The sequence below is a fragment of the Dipodomys ordii genome, unplaced genomic scaffold, assembly GCF_000151885.1.
Source record: "Dipodomys ordii isolate 6190 unplaced genomic scaffold, Dord_2.0 Scaffold48, whole genome shotgun sequence".
Classification (NCBI taxonomy): Eukaryota; Metazoa; Chordata; class Mammalia; order Rodentia; family Heteromyidae; genus Dipodomys; species Dipodomys ordii.
This window is the reverse complement of record NW_012267264.1, coordinates 8784855-8805000: the sequence shown is the minus strand read 5'-3', so window position 1 is coordinate 8805000 and position 20146 is coordinate 8784855. Positions and strand designations below refer to the sequence as shown.

At 38.3% G+C, this 20146-nt stretch overlaps 1 protein-coding gene across 1 annotated transcript in view; it reads left to right on the top strand.

Annotated features, from left to right (window-relative positions):
- Positions 1-247: 247 nt before the first annotated feature.
- Cftr (cystic fibrosis transmembrane conductance regulator (ATP-binding cassette sub-family C, member 7)) overlaps positions 248-20146 on the top strand; it is a 142997-nt gene continuing 123098 nt past the window's right edge. The window contains exons 1-4 of the mRNA XM_013019916.1: positions 248-299; positions 1759-1836; positions 3236-3412; positions 8102-8352. Of these exons, the coding sequence (XP_012875370.1) occupies positions 248-299; positions 1759-1836; positions 3236-3412; positions 8102-8352 (558 nt within the window). The remainder of the gene's footprint in view (positions 300-1758; positions 1837-3235; positions 3413-8101; positions 8353-20146) is intronic.

The window sequence follows — 20146 nt, the reverse complement described above, 5'->3', positions numbered from 1 at the left end:
TAATGGCATCCTGAATGCACAGTAAAACAGAAACAACATACTGGCTATCTGAGTGAAATTTATAGCAAAAGGGAACTGTCATAAAGCCAAATTGGCAGCAAACAGCTCCACCCTTTGTGCAGAAGTGCTATTATATTGTACTTGTCTGGTGGAAGTATGATGTGGGGATTACAACAGGAGCCCCACCTTTCCATTCTTAGACCCATCAATAAACATATTGGGATCATTAGCAATAGGCTTAGAATAAATGAAGGAGCAGGCGGCAATACAACGATCATCAGCAAAATGTAGTAATGCAGGCAAGTGAAAAAGTACCTGCCCAGGAAAATTGACCATAGCAATTTGCCATTCCAAGGAGGTCTGTAACAGGCTGTCATACACAGTCCTAGGCCTGAGCCAGGCCAAAGGCATCAGGTTCACACCCAGTCAATTGAATACAAAGCCTGTGTCCTTTAGAAATAAATAAGGAAATTAAAGGGTTAATAACACTCATGAAATGGTAGGCCAAAAATATTCATCTAATGGGAACATCCTGCCAAAGGACAGCAATCAGGAATTTGCAATGATTTAAAATATATGAAACAGCTGGGCGCTGGTAGCTCACGCCTATAATCCTGGGTACGCAGGAGTCTGAGTACCCGGGCAAGAAAGTCCATGAGACTCTTGTCTCCAATAAAACCAATAGAAACCCGGAAGTGGTGCTGTGGCTCAGGTGGTAGAGTGCTAGCCTTGAGCTGAAGAGCTGAGAGACAGTGCACAGGCCCAGAGTTCAAGCCCCATGACATACATACATACAAACAAACAAACATACATACATACATACATAAAAAACAATGGGTTGGGAATAATCTATGCACACAAGTGAGGCCTCACTAATTGCACATTTAATAACTTTTAAGGCGTTAACTGCTTTAGGTGTAAGAACTCTTGGGGAGGCTGGGTTAGAGTCACCCTGAAAAATCTGTAAAAGAGGTTGTAATTTGCAGTGAAGGGTGAATCCAATTGATGTCCCCCAATAACTTTTGAAAATCATTGTGTTTGCAATTTCTCTGTCCTTACCTTTAGTTTTTTTGGGGTGACCTTTCTTTGGGAGATGTGATACCCTAGATATGAAAGAGGATGTTGTCTCAACATTTTTAGGGGCTACAATCAGGTTGTACAGCCGCAAAGACTGTTGCATATCCTAAAACGTAAGATTAACCTGTTTCTCCTCTGATGCTCCAATCAAGATATTGTCCATATGGATTATATAGGCAGAGGGGTACTTTTTACATATGGGCTGTATGGCCTTGTTCACATAGAGTTAGCATAGTGTGGGGCTGTTGGCCATTTTCTGGGGCAGCACTGTCCATTCATATTTGTCATAAGTTTTGATCATATGAATGCTGGGAACAGAAAAAGCGATTTTTCCCCATCCCCTGGATACAGAGGTATGGTAAAAAAAAAAAAAAAAAAAAAAGCAGTCCTTTAAATCTGTTACCAATAGGGAAAAAGATAAGGGAACAGCTGTTGGTGAGGGCAGGCCAAGTTTCAAGCCACCCCTAGGGAACATAGCTTTATTAACCTCTCAAAAGTCCCGAAGAAGTCTCCATTTCCCTGATTTCTTTTTAATAAGAAAGATAGAGGTATTCCAGGAACTAGTGGAAGGTTTATGGCCTTGTAACAATTGCTCATGAACAAAGTCTCGGCAGCATCAGGTTTTCCTTGGGCAAGGACCACTGATCTACCCATATGGGTGTTGAGGTCTTCCATGTGTAGGTTCTGCATGTAAAGCTACCGTTATCGGTGGCCCTGTGAAAAACCCAAGCCCTGTCTGTTTAGGTTTGCAACAGGCTGGTAAGGTTTTAACCTTCCTTTCCCTTGTGGTCTCAGACCTGACATTCCATCATACCCTTGATTAAGCATTTGTTGAGTAACAACTGGGCTGGGACTGTGAATGTAAGCACCCATCTGAGAAAACACATCACGGCCCCACAGATTTACTGGAAGATCAGGCAAAACAAAAGGTTAAAAGACGCCCGAATAGCCTTCCTTGGTCAGCCACCACCGGATGGCAGAACTTTTTGAGTAACTTTGGACATGCCTATACTCTGCAGCAGGATGAGGCTATCTTCTTTTGGCCAGGAGGGGGCTAGTATAGGCAAGATATAACAGAAACATCAGCTCCAGTGTCAAGCCTGTAAAAAGCTTCCCTTCTATGTAAAATTCTAACTCAGCTCACTCTTGCCCAATTCTCTGAAGCCAGAAGACCTTATCTGTGGTGCCAGAGCCTCTATTTCCCCAGTTAGGTTGATGAGATTTATTAGAAAGAGGAACTAAAGGAAGCAAAATCAATTGAGCAATGGAAGTATGAGCAGGAACAAGCAAGGTTCCTTTTTTCAACCCAGCCATGATTTTAATCTCTCCTGTATAATAATTATCAATGACACCATGGTGAACAATCAGCCCTTTTATAGTTCAGCTGGAGCTGCTCAACACCAAACCTTCTGTGGTGGCAAAGGCCCCTAGACCCCTCTAGGAATGGCAACCAGAGGAAGATCTCCCTCCAAATACACCCTCTCTGCTGTTTGCCTCCATCTTGTAAGACAGGAAAAAGTTGGAAATCCCCAGTATCCTCCCCCCACTCCTTAACAGTCAGTATAGCCTTTTGGACTGCAGATGTGGGTGGAGGAGGCTGACTTAAAAGCAGGTGTAATTACCTTGCCCTTTTATCACAGGGAAGGTAGCTCCCACAGGGCCAGGCAGAGGGGGTGGCCATGGCCTTGGAGGGTCTTTGTCTTCTTTACAGAGAATGTTGAATATCTGATACAGACTTTCAGTGTTTCTAACACTAGGACTGACAGCCCTCTCCCTTCACATCTGATGTACAAAGGAGGGTCTCTTTATTCTTCCCCTCAGACAAGGATTTTATAGAAACAATATGGTGATTGGGATCAAGACTGTCTTGAATCATATTCCAAACAGAAAATGTCTGAGGGAGAATAGCATGTTTTCCTCTGATTTTTATCTGATTTTTAAAATTCCTGACCCACCTTTTGCCATATAGCCAATTCCACCATTCCCTCTTCAGGAAACCAGGGACAGAGATCCTCGACAACCTCAAAAAATTCCTCTAGCCCCTTTGAACTAATGTTGCAGCCCTTTTGACTCACAAGGACCAAGAAGGCTGTCAGAAACAGTTACCTTTCTTTGCTCTGTTTCACCCTCATGCAAGTCTCCTTTCCTTTTCTGGTAGTGTGCTTGGTGGTCCCCTTACCTGATTGCTTCTGTGCTCACCAGTTGCTGGGGTCCAGCTGCAGGCAGCACGAACAGGGGCTCCCAAGGGGCAAGGGGATTGATGAAGGAGATGGAGAGAAGGCTGAAGGCACAGCTCTGTTAATTCCAGCAACATCCTTAGTTCTATACACATTCTGTATTTGTCAAATGCTTGCATCACATTGTTCTAGGACCCGCTGCGCCAGAAAGTGCAGACAGTATGCATCCTTTCTTAATCTATTTCAAACAATCCCCCAGATAAGTCCCTAGGCCCAGAAGCTGAGAAAAACACTTCCTCAAATAAAAGGGCAAGTGCTTGCAGCCTGAAGGTTGGAGTCAATGGCCAGGAGCCTTTGCTCACATGTTGCCAGCTCCTGGCACCTTAGAGTCCGAAACAGTTTCTTATTGTCATAGAACCCAATTTCTTTCTAGAGAGAACTCATCTCTAGAGAGAACTCAGGGACCACAAGTAGATTCTGAATTTTGAAACATTACCTTATTCTGTACTGTATATCTCACCAAGCTCTCATTTGCAAAAACATTAATAGCTACTATTGCTCTTAGGCATCTTCAGACTTACTTTTTAGGATAACATTTCAACTATTGTATCAGCAACCCCAAGAGAGAATGGTTGCTTCATTAAGTATACTATATTACTAAATAACAAGTGAGTTAAAAGAAAACAGAAAGCATTATTTTTGCCTCCACAAAGGTGACAGGAGAAAGTTGTGTATGTATTTGTGCATATGTGTTTCAAACAGAATTTAGATGAAATACAATGGAAACAGTGAAACTAGATGAGCAAGAGACTTATGTCCCAGAACATCTCTTTCTGGTCCTGAAGCGTTGTTGTAAGACTGTGGCATGCATTTGCATTCTGGGATATCATTATGGAACACTGCAGAAGAGCCACAGTGCTTCTATCCCTCTCCTTTGGATAAATTTAACATTGGAGTCAGTCTGTGCAGTAAAACTAGCAATGTCTTGCCTTTTCTCTTTTGATGAATTTTCTCTATATTTGCCCCTACTAAAGCTTGCTTGGGAAACATTACGAGCAACATATTGAAGATATGTTGAATATGATGAAGAAAGTATAGTGCCAATTTACTCTTAGCACCCTGTCTGTCAGGAGAAGCAACAAAATGGTCCTCTCATAATCTTTCTTATACTGAGAACATTTGTAGGAAGCACCCGGACTATTGCTGAGCACATAGAAGATGCTGAATAAATGTTGCCTTCCTTTCTTCCTCCTTTTGCTCCTCGGCCTCTTTTCTTGCCACCTTCACATTACTCCTTTCCTTCTTCTACTCCATCCTTTCTCCCTATTCTTGTCCTTACCCTCCCCTTCCTCCCCCTCTTCCTTCTTTGTAATATACCATTAAAATGATGCCACACAACAGAAGGGAACCCTATTGCATTGTTGGTGGGAATGTAAACTTGTTCAACCACTTTGGAAAGTAGTATGGAGGTTCCTCAAAAACTCCACATAGAGCTAGCTCCCCTATGACCCAGCAATCCCACTTTCAGGCATTTACCCACATGATCACAAACAAGACCATACTAAAGCTACCAGCATTATTTACCATAGCTAAGATATAGAACCAACCCAGATGCCCCTCAGTAGATGAATGGATCTACAAAATGTGGTATATACACCCAATGGAATTCTACGCCTCCATCAGAAAGAATGACATTGCTCCATTTGTTAGGAAATGGAAAGACTTGGAAAAAATTATATTAAGTGAAGTAAGCCAGACCCAAAGAAACATAGGTCCCATGGTTTCCCTTATTTGCAATAACTAGTATATGTCTGAGAAAAGCAGAAAAGGTCAGATAAGTTGATGTTAGGTGAAATGAACCCCAAGATAAGTATTCAAATGTTTTTTTCTTTCTTGCTATCTTTTCTAACGTATTTATAAGATGATTTCTTTGTTGCTTTGTATGTCCCTCCCCCATGGTATAACCCCTGCTTTCATTGTATTTGATGTTGGTATAATTTGTGGAGGGCAAAACAAATCGTTTAAATAGGGATACAGGTGGACCCATTGCAACAATGAGATGTACAAGTCAATATGTTGAAAAACGAACTTTACAACTTTGGCTGTGCGGGGTCAGGGGGTGGGGAGGTGCGGGTGAGATGGGAAGGGGAAACAAAGGAGGAGGCAACAATTCTTGATAAGAAATGTACTCATTACCTTGCTCATGTAATTGTAACCCCTCTGTACAGTATTTTCACAATAAAAAACTAAAAAAATGATGCCACTCTCTCTTTAATATTTACATTCAGTTTAGCCTAAAGCATTAGGAAATTTTGTAGAAGAACATGTAGTCATAAAGTGTTTGGGCTCAAGAAACAGACTATGCAGGTTGAAACTTAGGGCCTTGTGTTTGCTAGGCAGGTACTGACTTATATCACCATTCACCTCTATTATTATTAACCAGGCAGTTTACTTGGAAAAATTAATAAACTTTTTATACCTCAGAAACTTCCTCTGCAGTAGCTAAATAATAAAAACCTTACCTGTTCCACAAAGGTGTGATAAGAATTGAAAGAGGTGAAACATGCTGTACAGTTGTCATTGTAGATGGCATGTATGGCAAATACCCAACAAGTGTAAATGATTGCAATATTATAAAGTGATATATGCTGGCATTTGAGTAGTCTAGAGAAACAAGTGTCACTGGTTCTTATTACTATCTTCCTTTAACTTCTGTTAAGATTTAGGTTTAAGTTTTCCGATTTGACCTATATCTTTGAATGTATTTATGGGGGAAGGTGATTTCCCACTTTAGGTATGTACCTAGATATAAACCTGAATATCATATCTCAATCTCAACTAATTAATTTGAACATCTCTGCTAATTATATTCACGTTCTAAAAGACAAAGCTTTGGTTTCTGCCAAAACAAATTTGGACAGTAACGGGTTATGATAACAAAAAACAGTCTAGTATCTTCTTATGCACATATGCATGTGCACCCTTACAAGAGAATATTATAGCTTGCATCACTTATTTAGAATAAACTACATTAGTTAGTTGGTTTGTGGATTTCTGCTTTCTCAGTCTCATTGCTGAACTAACTTAGGGAGAAAGACTGGGCTGGTGTGACAGTATATGTATGTACAAAGGATTATTTCATTTTTACAATTTTATTGTGAGATGCTGTAGAGAGGGCTTACAGTTATATCAGTAAGGCAATGAGTACATTTCTTGTCAAGCATTCTTAACTCCTCCCTTGTTGTTTTCTCACTATCCCTTCCTTCCCCCACCTCCCTCACTCCTTCCCTTGCCCCAAGTTGTACAGTTCATTTCCAATATAGTGTCTTATAGGTATCATTTTTACAGTGGGTTATCTTGTGTCCTTGTTTTGTTATTCCACTCCCCTCTCTTCCCCCCCCCCAAAAAAAACTCAAGATAGATGATTCATTTTAAATAATACTACACATTGATGGGAATAGTGATTTGGAATTGGACCTGAGTTTGAATCATAGTTTAACAATTACAGGCATTGACTTATCTTCTTTAACACTAAAAACTGGGGATAATGAACACATACTAAACATTATTGTTATAAGATTTCTAAGAATGATGCGTAGGAACGTAGGAGCATTGAAGTCACTGCTTTATTTTCTCTTTCCAGAGGAAGAAAGTTGACTGACAAATACTTGGGGTCTCCTGGAGCTCATATCCCTTTGGTTAACTTCTGTGATCTTTGGAACTTAGTTCTTAATCCCTTGACTAAGGGATTGATAACAAAGAGGAACTGATTACATATGTATTTCAAAATATATGTACTGTATTTGATAGCTCACCCTAGCAGTTATAAAGCAAATGACAGAGCAGGGTAGGGAGTGAATGGAGGGAATTTAATTACACACCTGGGAAAAGTCAATAGTGAGGACTCAGTTTTTTTCATACTAGAGAGAGGCAAATGTGGTACAGGATGTACAACAATGGATCATAAGTTAGAAAAACTAAAGCTTTTTCCTGGTGTCTAACTTTATGCCATCTGGTTTATCTCTTTTCTCTTCCTTTAACTGTGAATAAGATATGTCACAAATGGTCTTTTTTGCCTTTCAATATTGAAGTAACAATGAATGTTTCTTGTGCTTTAATTTTTCAATTCAAATTCAGTGCACACTTGCTTTTGGACCACGGAGCTCAGGAGTGAAAGGCTTCTTTAGCTCTTTACAGTTCAGCAGTTGGACACAAAAATCTTCCCACCAAAAACTAGGAAGGAAGGTGCCCAGCTCTGGGCTAGTCTCCATGCCCTCTGAGAGTACAAGACCGCTGCGTTGTTCTGGGCCAGGTCAAAGAGACCAGGATACCTTGTCTTCAAAGAGTTTGGATTCCTTTCAGATTATTAGTCAAGATGTTTTGCTGAGCAAGACTAGGAATCCATAGGAGGGCGGGTTAGTTTACATCCTGTCTACTTGTCATTACCTCTAACACACACACACACACACACACACACACACAATCACAGACAGGCAGGCAGGCAGGCAGGCAGACAGACACACACACACACCTAAAACACACAAGCTGAATGAAATATGCTAGTGATTTTAGGGGAGAAATGGGCAAAACAGTAAGGTTTCTTGCATCCTTCTAGGTGTGTGTGTGTGTGTGTGTGTGTGTGTGTGTGTGTGCCCTAAGATGTCTGTGCCACACTTGGAGCTCACCTATGTCGGAATTGAGCCAAACTTGGCTTTTCCCTCTGACATGCTAAGGAGGCTTTGAGGCTCACCTCAGACCTGCGGTGGAACTTCCAGCTCTCTGCTGCTGTATTTTTAATACACGGGACACATACTTTCCTTTCCTTCTTACAAAAAATGCACCTGCAGACGTAACAGGAACCGGGTTAGGATCTCAGAAGAAAGGAGGAGGAGAAGGAGGAGGAGGAGGAGGATCAGGGAAGCTGGAGGCAGCTGGTGGTGGGTCCCGTGAAATCTGGTGCTGCGGGAGGGTCGGGGAGGCTGCTGGGGTTGGGTCAGCTCCGGGCCGGGCGCCTGGGGTCCCGGAGCTTCGGTCTCGGCCAGGGGAGACTCGAAGGCGGCTGCACGGGGACTGTGCCCTGCCTGCGGGCTGGTCCCGGGTTGGACCTTAGGGTCGTGGAGCTGGAAGGAGCGCGCGGAACAGGAAGGGAGGGAAGGACGGAGGGAGGAAGGTGGGAGTGTAGGCTGGGAAAGGCCGAGGCGGGAGGCTAGGAGGAAGGGGCGCTAGGAGGAAGGGGCGCGCGCGGGGCGCGGGCGGGGTGCGCAGCAGAGTGGAGAAAGCGGCTGGAGCAAATTTGGGGCCGGGCTAGCAGCCGTTTGGCTTTTAACCTGGGCAAGTGGAGGCGGGGAAGGAGCCCGGGGAAAGGGGAGGTGTGTGGGATGGGGGTGGGTGGGGGGGAGGGTGGGAAGCACATGACATCACAGCAGGTCAGAGAAAAAAGGGTGCGCGGCAGGCACCGGCAGGAGCAGGGCGTTTTGGCACTGGGAGCGCGCCCGGCCTGCCCCGCGGGGACCTCGTGCCTTTAGAGACCATGCAGAAGTCTCCTCTGGAAAAGGCCAGCGTCCTCGCCAAACTTTTTTTCAGGTAGGAAGGGTGTCCAGCGGATCTTTGGAAGGTCACGTGCCCACGAAGGAGGAGGGAGCGAATCTGGAAAGAGTTTGGGGGAAGGAGGAAGGCTTCTTTATTTTTTTTTAAGATGCACTATCATTCATCATTGTGATTTTGTAGGATAAAATCACGTTAAGAAGCGGTAAAACCATAAGCTGTTTGAATAGAGAGCAAAATCGACTGGCAACTCAGTCAGACTCCCCAAGTCTAAACGTGGTGTGGTGAAATGATTTCTTTGACTCTTTTTTTTTTCTGAAAAAAAGATAAATTATGAAATTATTATAGATCAAGTCTTAAAAGTTTGTTCCTTTATTTTCTCTTCTTCATTCCTGTGGGAAACTTGTCTCCAGTGTCAGGCTTGTATGTGGCTGGGTGGTGAGAAAAGGTTTGTTGGCGGAATTTTGGGGGAAAAAAATCGGGAGAGGAGTTCGGAATTATGTACTTACAATTTTTTTATTGTTGGGATACTGAGTAAATAAATCTTAACAAGTATTTGAGACAATCCCGTTGTTCTTCATAAGAATGAAAGCAAATCTATTGAGAAACTTACCTTAAAAATGTGTGCATACTATGAGCTACAAATTGTAAAACAAAAAAAGAGGTGAGAATTATGGAAATGCAAAGCTGTGGGTACAAGCATGGATATTCTATCCAAGTGACATTTAATAAATTATACCCATATTCTACCTTGCATGTGATGAGCTGTAAAAAAGCTTGCAAACTTCCTTTGACTAGATTTTTTTAAAATAAGAGTTAAAATTCAAAGTCTTAGGCAACTGCAATTAAATGTAGCTCTTCAGATTTGAATTACTCTTTGGATACTGCATCTGCTTTGTTCCTATTATTACCCTTGTGTGAATGAATGAAAAGGTGCAGCTCTCCCAGGGGACATTACTTGACTCATACTTTCCTAATGAATCAGCATGTTAAAGTATCAGAAAAGTCACGTGTATTAGAAATCTGCCCTTATATTTGTATGTTTGTATGTGAGGGACATTTAGCTTTCATATCTCTCTAATATTCAGTAGAACTGGAACTCAGGTGCTAAGGAGAAGCCATTGGCCTTTGAAGGAGAGCTCCTCCCTGTGGATGAAAGAAAAGGACTTTACTCTTTGGAATTACTCTTGCATTGATCTTTACAGTACCTGTTGTTACTTTGTCTATAAAACTGGCTTATCTGTTGATCTATTTATTATTCTACTACTTACTAAATTGGAATGTTAATGGTTATGAAGTATAGGACTATTATGAAAGCACTTTGAGAAATCTACAAACAATTTTCAGGAGATTAGTGATTATTTTCACTATGGAGATTATTGGTTATTAATTAACATGGACCTTCAGAATTGCTTATCTACAGAAGTATTTTGAATTTTTTTCCTAATATATTTCATTACATTTTAAAAATGCTCTTAGGTCAATTTGAAACGAAAATATGGTATAATAGGGCCTAAATTTGTTAAGAGCCTACTCATTTCTGTTCTCCAAACTATTTCACAATATATTGCTCTAAGAATAGGCCAGGCTTTTAAAAGTTAAGTTCCTACTATTTATAGGAACTGACAATCACCTCAAGTACCTGTGATTATAAACTTCCTTTGGAATTATAATTATAAATTCCATTGGGCTAGGCGATATAGCCTATAAGTCAATGGAAGTAGGCTTCCATTCCCAATATTTTGACTTCTGACTCCATATTTACTTAGTAGCTGTGTGATCTGAGACAAGTCCCTTAACATCTCTGTTTGCATGACATGGCATTTAAAACTTGCAATCTAGTAGGACCTGTGACACAGGACTTAATCTTAAAAAATATATGTACTATGTTCAATCTAGTAAATGTTAGCTGCTATTATTATTAATATTATTAATCACAGATTTTGCATTCGTTAGAGTACCATGTGCCTTGTATATATATGCAAAATGACCAATTAATCTCTGTTTTTTTTTGTCGGTCATGGGGCTTGAACTCTGGGCCTGCGTGCTGTCCCTTAGCTTTTCAGTTCAAGGCTAGCACTCTACCACTTGAGCTACAGCACCACTTCCGGTTTTCTGAGATAAGAGTCTCATGGACTTTCCTGCCCAGGTTGGCTTTGAAGCGTGATCCTCAGATCTCAGTCTCCTGAGTAGCTAGGATTAAAGGCATGAGCCACCAGTGCCTGGCTGTTATGAACAATTTTGTGACTATCAATCTGTATGGTAAATGAATAGGCTAGTTTGAGAATTTAATTTGAGAAAATTCATCTAACATAGCCTTACCAGACATTTAGGGAAAAAAAATCATTATCTTCTTAAATACCTCAGAATTTAACTTTCTGAAGGTGATTCATTTAGTTTCATAGCTCTAAAAGAGTAAAACTTACAATCTACTCATGATTTAACATTTGGAAATTCAAGAGCTCAGGAAAAATCTTTCTGAATTTTCCAAGTTTCATTTCAAATACAAAATTTAAAGACACAAGTTGCTGTCATGCATAATAGAAAATTTTTTTTTCTACAAATCAGATATCATATATCATGGAGAACAAGTACATTAAGATGAAACTGCTATGAAAACAACATTTATGAAATAAGATATTTTAAAGCCCGATTTGATGCATTATGTAGACTGTGATTCATATTCCAGTGGGATTAATTTACACAAGTTTACAAGGGAGAGATTTTGATTTGAGGAAATGTTTCAAGTTTGTATTTTCCTTTTTTTAATGTATTTTTTTATTTAAATACCTGTGCATTTTCTTCTAATTTTTTATTGTAGTGATCTAGTTTCTTTCCTCTTTGTCTTTTCTCGAATTTCTCATATCCTGTTTAATTTTGTGTGCTTAACTGTGTTGAATGATATGACATCAATCAAAAATTTTTTAATCTTTTTATTATGGAATAACCTTGAAAACTGTATATAAATTTCTTTTTATTTATGCATATTTTATGTGTGTATTGTTCCTGGGAGTGAACTCAGGGCCTAGGGGCTGTCCCTGAACTTTTGTGCTCAAGGCTAGTACTCTCTCTACTGTTTGAGCCACAGCTCCACTTTCTGCCTTTTTTGGTGGTTAATTGGAGAAGACCTTTTTGCCTGGGTTGGCTTTGAACTGTGATTCTCAGATCTCAGCTTCCTTAGTAGCTAGGATTATAGTTATGTGCCACCAGTGCCTAGCACTTTTACTTTACTTCTGTGTGGTAATTATCTTTCAGTTATAGTTTATGTTTAGATTAAAAATCATGTTTTAGACATCACTTTGCTTCACTTCTCAATGAGTTTTTCACTATATCTTATAATCAGAATTATCATTATAATTAGATTTAACAGCTAACATTTACGTAAGATTAGGTATAAATCTTTTGGCACACCACAAATATCTTCTTCACCTCCCTCCCCCAATTGAGATAGTCTTCCTTTGCAGCCCAGGTTTGTCTAGAATTTGCAGTGCACCTCAGGCTCGTCTTGAACTGATCCTCCTCCTCCTGCCTCCCAAATGCTAGACGTACAAGCATGCAATATCATTGCCAGTTCAAAAACAATTCTTAATGAAAACAAATATAAGGGCTTGAGCATTGGCAGCTTAATTATTTAAGCATATAATAAAAACATGTGAAAATGATGATTTTGAAGAAGACCAAACAGAAATGAAAGCATATCATTAAGGAATCAACCACTATTAGTTTATATTAACATTTTATTTTTACATATTTACAATAAATGAGGAAGGCTTAAATAATGACTGAGTCACAAATATTTTTGCATTTGTTAGGAGGTATTCATAAAAAGTTGTCACAGGAAACTAGAAACTTAACAAGTGTCTAGCTTGCTTCTGATCAATGCACATGCATGGTCACAGATTTATTTCTCAGACAAGGCATAGACTTTCCAAATCAAAAGATTCATGAAACAAAGACCATGATTTAATGAACAATTCCTATTGTGTTGCACAACTACTCATGATGCTGGCCTATCATGTGTCCATTTACCAATCCATGGGCAAATCCATAGGCCCATTCAGTAGCCACAGTCCTGATTTTCATAGTTTTGTCAGTTTTGTCTCCTGTAGGAAGTGGAGGAGGATATCTCTGCCATAGGAACCCCTCTCTCTTCAACAATGTTGCCCAACAGTACCAAGCAACTTTCCCTTCTTCCAGTTCTGGAAAGCATTTATTTTCCTTTTGCTGATTACATTTTGTTATTAGTTTTGTTATTATGCAGCTCAGACTTTTCAAGTTGTGATATGTGTTAATTTTGTGTAAGTTTTGGCTGGGTTAACTCTGAGTTCTAAAAGTATTCCTCTATATGATACGACTGGAATTGTAGTGGTTTGGTTGGATAAAATAAATATCCATATATATAATGAAGTTTGCTTTAATTGATTTTTGTCAGTTTTGAAATGAATTTGGGCTGATTTTAAAATTGGTTTTCTTACTTTGATTTGGAAGTGAATTTCAATGCATGTTCCTATATACATATAGGACTTAGCATACAGTGTGCTTTTAATAGTCATTTTCTTGCAAAAAGAGAACAGTGGAATCTATTTTTCTTATCTGTTTCATTAATATTTTATATTTGTTATGAAAACAAAATATTCCATTGTGCCTACTGATATACAAGGTAAATCACGGCTTGCCAGTTTTTTGTTTATGTTTTATGGAAGGAAGTAGGCTTTAGTGTGATAATATTCCATCTATAAATGTTGAAACTTGTTTAACAGATCCTTGAATGAACACTACCATAAAATATATTATTTTTGTTAGTGTCTTTTTTATAAGAACCTGTAATTTCAGTGTGATAGCCCTATTAGATAAGTATAGGATTGCCAAACTATCAGGGAAGGGTGTTAACCACTTAGCATGCAGTTATATGTTGTTTGTCAAAACTTTAAAAACACCTCTGACTCAGTAGCAATTTTGGCCATTTTGATCCTCTAATTCCTGACGCATCCTGTACAGGGCATTTCCCTGGATCACAATTCAGGTAATGCAATGAGGTCAAGAAGGGGAAACAGACTATGATACAAGTCTGGTTGTTGGGGAAAACTGACAGGATGATTACTTTATAAATATGTCAAGTGCATTATGTCAGAGCACAACATTACTATTTGATTTCCTTCAAATGAACGTACCTCCGAATGAATGTACATTCTTTGGGGTTGTATGTTCAATAAACATTGCCAACATTTCTGTAGTGTTTAGGATTATTAGGTTTCATAGCCCTTAAGCTGTGCTCTGATATAGTCTGTGAATTACTCCAAGGAACTGAATCAGAGCAATTATTGTCTTCACAGGTCATGATTCTGAGTAGCTGGGAGGATGCTTTTATTCCATGTATATTCAAGTATTTGTTTCAATATGAAATTAGCATTGCAGAGTGTCTTTACTGTAAAGCTTTGCTTCAACAAATAGCATGGACTTCTTTTAAACAAGAGGCTGCTAAAAATTCAAGTTACTTCTAAATCACTTGATGTAGCGAATCACAAGCTGACAGAGCCCTCGAAGATCTGTTTTTCACAGTTGTATCCATTTTTAAGGCTTGTCAAGTTTGCTAGTCTGTGTGCAGCTCCATGAATTTCTTCCAACCTTGTGACATTGTTGACTGCTCCAAATTGTAATGGTCTGTTAGACTTCCTTAGTATAGTATTCAGACTATACCAAAATGCTCAGAGAGAATGACTTAATGTATTGTAACATGGTGGCATATACTAGTCCTGAAGTGGTGGCATCATTTTGATTTTAAAAAGGCTCAAAGAAGGGCTAGGAAGGTGGCTTAGTGGTAGAATGCTTGCCTTGCATCCATGAGGCCCTGGGTTTGATTCCCCAGAACCACATAAGCAAAAAGAAAAAAAGCTGGAAGTGGTGCTGTGGCTCAAGTGGTAGAGTGCTAGGCTTGAGCTGAAGAGCTGAGGGACAGCGCCCAGGCCCAGAGTCCAGGCCCCATGACCGGACCCCCTCCCCCCCAAAAAAAAGGCTCAAAGGAAGCAAATCTTGGAAGAGAAATACTCTGTCCAGTTTTCCCTGTGATCATCAAATCTACACCTTGGTAGCATAGCCTACTTGCTAATTCTTGGCTCATAGGCTAAGGAAAGGACCCAGAGGTTTTGATAAAGTATTTAGGATACTTAGAAGTATAAACTTTGAAATGATGCTCTCATTTGGCAGGTAATTTCCTGAAGGAGTGGAGCCAAAAAGCAGAATGTCTGTGGTAGGTCAAGATTCTAAGCAGTTTGAAAGATATTCTCATTCATTTATCACCACTGCATTCCATGCAAGACAGTAGGGAGGGTAAGCAGGAAAGAAATTGCCTTTATGGAATCAATTTTCTGATCCAAGGGGTTTGTCGAAGCCCTTAGAGGGACATCTAATCCTTAGGGCTCGTTTGCATTTACACTTAAAGGAAGCTTTCAGTAAGAGTTATCCAGACAAAGAAAATGGGGATGAATTCAGAAAACATTTTAAACAGAAAACCAGCTGATTGTGTGTAGCCATGGTAAGAAGAGTGAGCAAAGTGCTTTCAGAGGATTCAGAGAAGGACTTATCTATACATTCTTCCTAAGAATATGTGACAGGAATTTGTAGGAGATACATTTGGAAACCTTAGTAAAGACCAGATCATAAGGGACTTGGTAAGGTTTGCTTGAGCCTTATCTTTCTCCAAGTGAAAGGCCACAGACTGTAAGCAGTTCAGAGGCTGTCGCAGTTTTTCAAATACTACCAAAGAAACTCACCTTTCAAGTCAGAGATGAATTCAACATCTGAAAACTCAAATTTGTTTCTTTTCTGCCCTTTTCACCTGATACATTATTATTGCTGTTACCTATCTATAGATGCCATTATAAAGCTTATATGCACTTTACAAAACTAAGTAAGACAAGAAAGTACTAAAACATAATCAGATCATGGAAACAGCCTTGACCAACATCAGTAATATAATAAGAAACTGGATATTTATTCAGGTATATGAAATATATAACTGCAATGACTTCCAAACTTTTAGTCACTACATTAAGTTTATAAAATTGTTGAAATTAAAGTCCAAAAGTAGCCATCCCAATGATATCAAAGCTAACTTTTGTTCAGTGAAATTTTCTTAGCTAGAAAGAACTAAAGTGAAAATAATAATTTGAAATACAAATTAGTTATTAATTTATTCATGAATAGTTATGTATATTCATTTACTTAGCATTATGGTTATGTCTTTAATACCAGGAATATAGTAGTTTGAAATCTTAAGATACAGAGAGAAATTTATTAAATAAGCTGCAAAGTTAGATTCTGGGCTAGTAGACATGTAAGTTGTTTGTTAAAAATAATTTCCCACAAAAAGCTGCAAAATGCTGAAATAAGGACACAGGTTGACCCATTGTAACAATGAGATGTTCAAGACACTATGTTGAAAACAAATTTTACTACATGGGGATGGGGAGGGAGGAGTTAGGGAGGTAGGGAAGGAAGGCATGGTAGGGGAAAAACAAAGGAGGAGGTAACAATGCCCAATAGGAAATGTACTCATTATCTTACTCATGTAACTGAAACCCCTTTTACAGTATTGTTACAATAAAAACATATATTAAAAAGATTTTTAAAAAGCTGCCGTTGATGAAAATTTGCTTAATATTTAGTTATTTTGCTGAGAGGAACCTAATTTGAAACAAGATAATGAAATGCTTGGGATAATTATGTAGGCTCTTTGAATTAGGCGTTCCTACTTGATAATTAACAGTGATTTCTATAACGTTTGAGCACTGTTTCTCAAATTATGGTTGATTAAATCATGTACTGTAAAATGTACTAATTATCAATGTAGTTTCTATATGTTATATTACACCTATGTAGCATGGAATAATAAATGTGTAGATTCTTAAGAATCACCTGATATGTACTAATTTAGAATCTCTGAAAGGGAAAAACTGTGACAATCTGTTTTGGTTTTTTAACTATTTTGGTGAATTCATTTAGTGTACTAAATCTAAGAATGATGAGGTCATTAAAATCTTAAGTGAATAGTACAACTAGTACATCTCAATTTTGGTTGATCTGGATCTCAATTCCAGGGATTTCAACTAAGAATGTCTAAAGTGGGGTCTAGGAATTGGTGCTTTTAATAATGATGATACCATCCTTCACATCGACCAGTTCTAATACTGGTAACTTATAGACCCTAATTAAAACTCTAGGCTAAGAAAAATTTTTATTGAGGGATACAATTCAAAGAGGCTGTGGGAAATTTTTATAGCAGACCTCAACTTATTGTGTGTCTTATTCAGGAGGCTTAAGATAGGGGTTGATTCACAAAAGCTTCCAGAAGATTCCAATCTCACATTAAAAAAAGAGAAATATGAAAAGAATAAAGAGATTATTGTGATCAATGCATTGAAAAAAATCTCCATTTCTTAGGTCATGAATAAAAAATCTAAAAGCTACAGATGTTAGAAAAAAAGACAGATTTTACCATTCATCATTCATCTGTTTTTATATTTATTTCTCCAGTTATATCTCAGAGTTGAGGAAGGGGCAGAGTTAGCTGGTAAATGGTTTTTCAATTTGGTACTTGATTCTTGGTCTCTTGGTGTGTGTGTGTGTATGTGTGTGTGTGTGTGTGTGTGTGTGTGTGTGTGTATATATATCTATATATTTCTTGAATTTTTCTAGTGGTATTTTCATTGCTTTAAAAAGCGATAGGAGGGCTGGGGATGTGGCTTAGTGGTAGAGTGCTTGGCTAGCATTCATGAAGTGCTGAGTTCGATTCCTCAGCACCACATAAACAAAAAAGAACAGAAGTGGCATTGTGGTTCAAGTTGTAGAGTGCTAGCCTTGAGCAAAAAGAAGCTCAGGGACAGTGACCAGGACTGAATTCAAACCCCAGCATTGGCCAATAAAAGAAAAAATAAATAGATAGGTATGTTTATCAGTGAATCTAAATTTTCAAGTTATATTTTTCATGGAACTGAAGGAAATACAAACATATGTGACAATAAAAGACAGTAGATTTTTATAAATACAAAGATATAGTCTTTCCCCAAACAAATGTTAAAATGATTATATAACATTTATGCATTATTTTCTTGATCCTACATATCTATTTTTTATAATATGATATATATGAAATGGAGTCAACCTTTATAATTGACTTAAAAAACTCTTGAATAGGGGCTGAGAATGTGGCTCAGTGGTAGAGTGCTTGCCTTGCATGCCTGAGGCCCTGGGTTTGATTCCTCAGCACCACATAAGCAAAAAGAAAAAAGCTGGAAGTGGTGCTGTGGCTCAAGTGGTAGAACACTAGCCTTGAGCTGAAGAGCTGAGGGACAGTGCTCAGGCCCAGAGTTCAGGCCCCAAGACTGGACCAAAAAAAAAAACTCTTGAATAAGTTGAGATATGAAAAAGTTAGGAAAACATAGAAGGCAAATATTGCTGTCATTTTAGTTGAATTATTTTTCATTTGCTGCAAACCCTACAAGACTGACTTTTCTTAAATGTAGTTTATTGCTTTATATTTCTTGAGAAAGATCATTGTGTGAGCTGCTTTGAAAGATACAGGTAATATATAGTTTGCAGTTTGTCTGGAATGCCAGGCAATGTAATTATAGTAGAAGTTCCCCAAGCTCAGCACTTTCCTGTGCCTGGAAATTATACTGCCTGTCCCACAATTAAAAGTGGTATGAGTGCTGCATGTCCCTGTAACCTTATTCTTAGATATGAAAAGCTATGAGTGATTTAAAAGAATATTTTTGATATAAAAGGCTTAGACTAAAACCTTAATTATGTTACCAAAGAAGCAACTGATAAGTTATTGTGTAAATAAATATATAATATCCTTAATTTAAAAAACAATGTGCAATATATATATATATATGTATTTTGCAAAGAGTGAATGTTAAATTAATGGTGAGTCACATAATCAGTATCATCTTTGAGTATATAAGCATGATAAACTACTATAGAACTATGATAATATGGTCTATGATTTGCTATCTATCGTTTTCTAGATCTTGTATAGCAGTCCGTTAGGCTGTGATTAGACCTGTGTGAGCAGGTGTTCTGGAGATATAATGGGCTATTGAGAGTGGTTCAATTATGCAATGCAGAGATAACAAGGAAAGATGATGATAGGCTTAAATATGTGTAAAGAGCTGTCAAAAGATGTTTTCCTATATAGTTGACACTAATGAATTAGCTTGGCAGCCAAGATAAATGATTGGATAACTCTAAGGGCTTTAATGGGCATACAACACATTTTAGAACATGTGATTCTTAATTTCTTTCTTAAAAATAATGCAATGCATTAAAATATCGACATTTCAAATGGAAATTTAGTGAGTTTTTTGAAGAAACTCTGAGGTAATAGAAGGTGGTGGGCTTATTGTTTTAAATCCACTGAAGTAATTTTTCCCTTTTATTAATTGCTTCTGACTTTCCTTTGAATCCTAAATTTTATCCATCTAGGCTCTTAGAAAATGATAGCACATTCTGTTTCATATCTACCCTCATTGTCAATTCTTAGGAAGTAATATATAGAAGGAGAAAGCATGTACTTTGGAATCATGTACTTTGGCTCGACTCCTCACTCTGTGACTTATTAACACTATGATCTTAGGCAGTTTACTTTATCTTTCTGACACTTAGTTATTCTTATTGGCACAATAAGTTAATCCCATGTTAACATGGCCTAAACTTATAATATCTAACATTCATTGAGTACTTACTCTGCATCTATTAGGATTCTCAGAGAAACAGAACCAGAAATATGTGACTCTGTGTGAGTGTATAAATTATTATAAACAATTTTCTCACATGATTATGAAGACAGGCAAGTCCAAAATTTGCAAGGTTAGCTGACAGACTGGAGATTTTAGAGATCTGATGTTCTAGTAAGAGTTCAGAGACTTCTGAATAGTTTTCTTTTGATGGGGGAGGCTAGTCTTGTCTAATTCAGGCCTTCAACTTAGTGACTGAAGCCTACTTAAATTAGGGCAAACAACCTTTTCTTTAACCAAAATTCACTGACTTATATGATACTCTCATTAAAGAGCACCTTGATAGTTAAGTCCCCTCTGCAAGCATTTCCCATTCAGTTAGTGAAAACAAATGACACCAGATGTGATATAGATTTTTAATAAATGGCAGTCTTTATTGTCAACATCATTCATTTATTGTGAAACATATTCATTTCTCTGTCCAGGTTCTAAGACATTAGTGCTTTTCTCCAAATTTAACCATTCCTGTCCTATGAACTAGACCCAGTGAGTTCACTAAATTACTGAGATCAAATCTCTGCAGATTCCTTGCCTAGTTCCATGTCTGTGACC